Source organism: Melanotaenia boesemani, chromosome 11, assembly GCF_017639745.1.
Source record: "Melanotaenia boesemani isolate fMelBoe1 chromosome 11, fMelBoe1.pri, whole genome shotgun sequence".
Taxonomy (NCBI): Eukaryota; Metazoa; Chordata; class Actinopteri; order Atheriniformes; family Melanotaeniidae; genus Melanotaenia; species Melanotaenia boesemani.
In genome coordinates this window covers 11,350,968-11,356,967 of record NC_055692.1, presented here as the reverse complement: position 1 = coordinate 11,356,967, position 6,000 = coordinate 11,350,968, and the positions used below count along the sequence as shown (strand labels likewise).

Below are 6,000 nucleotides of genomic sequence, written 5' to 3'. Positions count from 1 at the left end.
ATTACTCTTTTTGTCTGTCACAAACTCTAAAATACCTCTTTTCTTACGGTCCTACAGCACCATCTCGCACAGTCACCTGAGCAGATGCATTTAAAAACAAAAGTTCAAATTGGATTGGTGCCTGACCAACACCGCTATATAGAAACAACGCTGAGGAGCTGTTTTATTTTTTCTTACAGAAAATGAGCAACAATATTACTACAAACCGTCATCAGTCATTATTAATGTCTTTATTATACCGTCGACGACTAACCGGAATGCGTACGGAGTGGTGAGAGTATTTCATTATAGACAGAGAGGGGAGGGACGGTGTTTGTGTGCTGCACAAGGGGATTGCCTACACCCATACAGTGTGTCTATATGTGAGACAGGGAGAAGAGATCGAGGACATCTCTGATCCATGCAAAGAGCTTTATCTACCCGCCCCCCCAAAAAACACTTCACCACTGAACATCTGGATCGCAGTGCGCTCCCGTGTGCACAGCCAATTAAGAACGAGCAAGCAATTACTTTTTGTGCGGATCCGGACATGCGCTGATCTGTCACCATATGAAGTTTCGAAAAGACACGTGTCGTTCAGGCTATTTCTTGAGCCTTTCTGAGATTTTTCAATACGTCTCTTCTGTGGATTACACCAGGGTGTTTGGAGCTTAAGGACAGAGTGCGTCAAGCGAGCGCATGCATCCAACAAGTGGATGATTGACTCTGCTAGCAGCAGGCAACCAGCGGAACTAACAATACATGAATCCAGTGGACTCGTAACCTACATTTTCTAAAACAGTTGTTGGGTTCACATCAGAGACAAATGAGCCCCACTAATCAGCTCAGATGTGGAGCTTGTCTGAAGCTGTTGGTGATGTAGCCGTTTTGTGCGCAACGTCTCGGTTTTAGGTAGTGTCCCTTTCTCTGCGACTTTTTTGTTTCCCAAGCATTAAATTAATCTGCAATGAGGTAAGACACCCCCTCAGTTTTCCTTCTCTTCATTTACTGACCAAAGCTGACATTAACGCGCTGCGGAATCCACCGCTTCGCGCCTCATTCCTCTCCCCTCATCCATGGACTCGCTCCTCCGTTCCCTCGGTGACCGTGGGGAAAGTTAGGATCTTCTTTGTAGACGTTTCTTTAATGACGAGGGTGCAGGTGTCAAGCAAAGGTTGCAGTCATGCCGATGCATCCAGTCACCTCCACGTTGATGTACCGGGGCATCTGCACCATCCCCGACATTCTCTACAGCGCCCCGGTTAACCTGCCCGAAGACGAAGTTGAAGGTGAGAATACACCTGTTCACACATACCTGAAGGTTATCAAGACTTGTTTGTACACAGGGGGTTGTTGATTTATGACAGCTTGGTAACATTTTATGTGGTCATATCCTGCAGTGGAGTTCTGTCTAACAGACGCGCGGTCAGGACCTTGGACAGCGACCACGGAGATAAGGAACGAGTTAAATTTTAGAGATGCATTTCTTTTGTTTTGTTTTTATTTGTGATATTGAAACATAAAACAGAATGTCCAACATAATCCCACTTTCTCATCACTGTCACGCGAATGCCACCTCATTTTCCTGTAATTTCTTGAAGCAGTATTTGTAGATTTAATTTTTTCCCCCTGACTGTGAAGCTTCTTTGATTTAAAACAAAATGCATTCTTATAAAATGCTTCTTCTGATAACAGTGGTGGGTTCATGGAAAATTATTTCACTGACCTATTAAGCCTGGAAACATACACCTGCTAATGGTCAAGAATGATTTGCCATTCCATATATATATATATATATTCAGGCCCAAGAACAAGCAGTGGCACTGAAAGCAAAAAAACAAAGACACAAGGAAGCTTTTATTAGCTCTATTAGGATGATTCATACCTTGTGTTTGTAATACTAGCATACAAAATATGCAGATTATTATCTAGAGAACACCTTTAACACAAACGCCCCCATAATCCAGCATTGAAGCTCAGTGCACCTCACATCCTATTTACCTGAAAATGCACATTTACATAAGGAAACAGAGCACTGACAAATTTTTGACAATTTTGACACATTTCTGTGTGCACACCAGTTTTGAAGAGTGACACATCCTCGGTAAGGTTATAACTAAAAATATACATGTATTTGGTTTTCTTTGAAACATCTAGCGGTATCCGGTGGTGCAGAGTTTCCATGCATGCAACCCCAACTTAATCTTTATTAGCAGCTGCAGTTACATATGCTTGCAGTGATGGTTGCACACTCCTTTGTCTCACACACAGAAGCTTGCATTCATAAAACCACAAAGACAAACACAAATAAGGATGGCAGGAAAATGCTGCTCAGTGTTGTGGATGACATTATTAGAACTCTAAGTGAAAGAGGCCAAACACAAACTGGTTAGACTTTCAAAAGGTGTTTAAAGCCTGAACAGCAAATTTAGCAAAGCAGCAGTTTGAGGGATCAAAGAACACTGGTGGCATCCAGCAATGAAAACAAGAGGTACAGGATGGATAGAATTGGTTTTGTGTGACTATATTTTTAGCTATTCTGTTTTCTTTTCCTTTGCCATCCTACAATCTCTCTCTGTGATAAAATAGAGATTGCAACATATTGGTTCTAAAAGTAATCTTTACATGATGTCATGCCCATGATGACAATGTTGCATCACTTAATGCTTTATCATCAAACATGATGTTTTGCTTAAAAGACACATTATATACATAAACATGTGAAAATATGACTGCCTCATATTTCATTCATTACTTCCAACCCCAAACGGAGCAGCAACTCCATTTCCTTTATCCCTCCAGCTTGGAGTGCAATAACAGACTCCATGTCATTTTGACTTTAATTAATTATATCCACTTGTCCCAGTTGCATGCATGCTGTTTTGAGACTAAGTGAGCCATTTAGGCTTTATAGCTAGTTATATAGTGGCAGTTTGATTGAAGAAGCTGAAGAAGAGATGTTTTGTGGAGCACATAGGAGAGCCTTGGGTAATACTCAGTCAACAGAAGCTGTTTCAGCTGTTGCAGAACATTAGTGTTCCTGTGTGGGAGAAACTTTAATGGCAAAGTTATTGAAAGGATTGAACATTGCTTTTGTTGTTGTGGAGTGTAACCAAGATTTTTCAAGCTTTTTCTTCAAGTGCAAAAATGGGAGTGATATAAACCTGACAAGGCAGATTGGTTGGTTTGTTGGTTGAATAGCTGCAGAGTGGTTTCACAACTTTGTAGCTGTAAGCTTTTGGTGGCAATAGTCCTGTTCTTAGCATCATTTTTCCTGTTTTTAAAAATGGAAGATAGTTTTGCAGATGATATCTTAGAATCATTTTTCTCTCACATTACTCTGTTGCATATTCTGAATGATTATTTTGGATCTTTGCTGTATTTGAGTAACTTAGTATGATGTCACAGCAGCTTTCTCTGCCATTTTGGAGGAACCTGGCTACTGTTTCCATCGACACTTTCAGGTTTCCCACTAGTAAACTGGGTTAAAAATACGTCTAAGCTCACAAGAGAAGGAAAGAGTCATTACGATGGAAAAAGACTAATAATTAATAACTGACAATTTATATGTTAAATATTAACTGTTCTGAAAGTTTGATACTGACATTAAATAAATTATCTGTTCATCTGTATAGATTTATTTCTGATAAACTAATACATTCTGGGTATTACAGAAGATAAAGACATATGTCTCTCTACATAAAGGATTAATTAATTTAATACATCTTGCAAAAGAAGCAGAAAAAATTAAACTAATCAAAAATATGTGGAAGTGTATTTGTTTATTACAAAAACAATTAAATATACAACAAAGCTTTATTGGATCTGATGGCAGATCTACTCAGAAACATCTGGAAAAAAACAAAAAACAAACAAACAAACGAACAAAAAAACAAAACAAAAACAAACAAAAAACAAAACAAAACAAAACAAAACAAAACAAAACAAAACAAAACAAACAAAACAAAACAAACAAACAAACAAACAAAAAAAACTAGCTCCCCAAAGGGAAAATTCATATTGTCCAGCAGCTCACAATTTTACATATATACATATATTAACAGTAAGATTATTAAAATTAATAAAATAAGAATATCAATAAAGATTTAAGAGATAACAAGAGTGTTTTCCCCCATAACAGGCTACGAGGAAGAAGTTAGAAGTCACTGTTGTACAGTCTAATGACTGCAGGGACAAAGGATCTCCTGAATGTCTCAGTCCTGCAGTGCACTGAGATCAGCCTGGAGGGGGTGTTTATTGTTCTCCACAAAGCTCTGCAGTTTTCTTCTTATCTGCTGCTCCACCACTGTTCTAATAAGGTCCAGCTCCCTACCCAGCACAGAACTGGCCTTTTTTTTTTACCAGTTTGTCCAGACAGTCTTTCAGAAAATTTAATTCTAAGCAGTTTGAGTCAGAATCAAAGACATGAGTTCACAGAGAGAATCAGATGCAAGTCAGATCTAAAATCCATGACTAAAACCGTAATGTAATCACCTCAGTTCATTAATTGGAAAGAATTTTCTAGCCAGTTGAGAGAGGTAATTTGAAGATTTTCATGATTACATCAACAGGAAAAATAACCAAGTACACTCTTATTCCAGTAGTTTGTGTGGCGTATGTGCTTTCTGTGCATGCTTGAACCACATGGGGGTTAGGTGACATGATGAGTTTCAGGTGAGACTTGAAAAAAAGTGGCAGCAAAGCAGAGCCGGACTCTGACAAATACAAAGTTTCTGTTGGAAACTATGCAAAGACTTCAGAATTATTGAGCGTTTTGACAGCCAAAAGGCTTAACACAAGGATTTGTTCATAAAGGTATTTGATAGAATTTGAACTAATCTTCTTCTTCTTCTGAATTATTACATATTGCCCATATTAAAGACTTTATGATCAAATTATTTTTTTAAACATACAACTGATTGTAGCAATTTATTTAGCTTCCATGTAAAGATAGATAGATAGATAGATAGATAGAAGTACTTTATTCATCCCAAGCTGGGAAATTTAGGTGTTGCAGCGGTACAGTCATTTAGCAGTTGTGCTTCTAAAGGTAGCAAAGTAAAAAACAGTATAAAAATTTCAATATCTACAGACTTATACAAGGAGGTATTTAGCTATACACAGTAAGAAGTGAGAATAGCCAGCAAATAATATAGTGCAATGATTAGTAGTGACAGTTGTTTACAGTGACACAAGATGAGGAGTTTACTGTGCAAGGTTGATCCAGTCAGTGCAAAAACATGTCATCTAGAATCTGACCAGATTGGTTTCAGTCAGATAGAAGAAATATTTGTCCCTGTAAACATAGCTAATGTTAACCAAACCTATGAAAGGAAATAACAGTAAAAATTTTAAGCTCTAAGACTACCTGAACAGGCAATATACATGCAAATCTTACATTAAAGCCAGCAAATGTTCAAATTAAAGAAAGTCCATATCAGACTAAGAATTTGGATCCCAAAAGAAGCCACTTGACAAAAGGATTATGTTAAACATCCGTGTGCACGAAATAATTTCCCAGATTTTTCCTTGTTCTGTACAGAGATTATGCTGTACTGCAATTTCCACCTTTTTTCATTTTCAGTTTACATCAAAAACAACCACAGCCTCTTGAACATATTATTAGAAAACATAAAATCATTATTCAACAAAAAGCAGTTTTTACCAATGCCGAAGTGTGTTCCACAGAATTCCAAACAAGGAACCAGCAAACTAAAGGTTTTGGATTTGCAGACTCCGCTATCATTGATTAGTTTTAAATCCTTATTTATACTCAGCAACATTTTAGTACCTTTCGATTAGATTTTGACAGCAGTGACGTTTCACAAATGGCTTCTAGATGAGAAACTTGGAGCGGCAGTGTCTCGTCAATGCTCTCATCTCCTGAGAGACGGATGGGAATTGGTTGGAAGACTGAAGTGTCACATACATCAGCTTGGCCGTCAGGGAGACGAGGCTTTGTCACGCAAAGAAATTACACATTAGTGAATATGTGTGTGTGAGCGCGTGTATGGGAACAAG

The 6,000-nt window shown here is 38.1% G+C and overlaps 1 protein-coding gene across 1 annotated transcript in view; it reads left to right on the top strand.

The window, feature by feature from the left end:
• The first annotated feature begins 344 nt into the window (after positions 1-344).
• Positions 345-6,000, top strand: part of LOC121649662 (calcium-binding protein 7) — a 28,073-nt gene continuing 22,417 nt past the window's right edge. Inside the window, exon 1 of the mRNA XM_042000664.1 lies at positions 345-1,268. Within this exon, the coding sequence (XP_041856598.1) occupies positions 1,163-1,268 (106 nt within the window). The 5' untranslated portion in view covers positions 345-1,162. The remainder of the gene's footprint in view (positions 1,269-6,000) is intronic.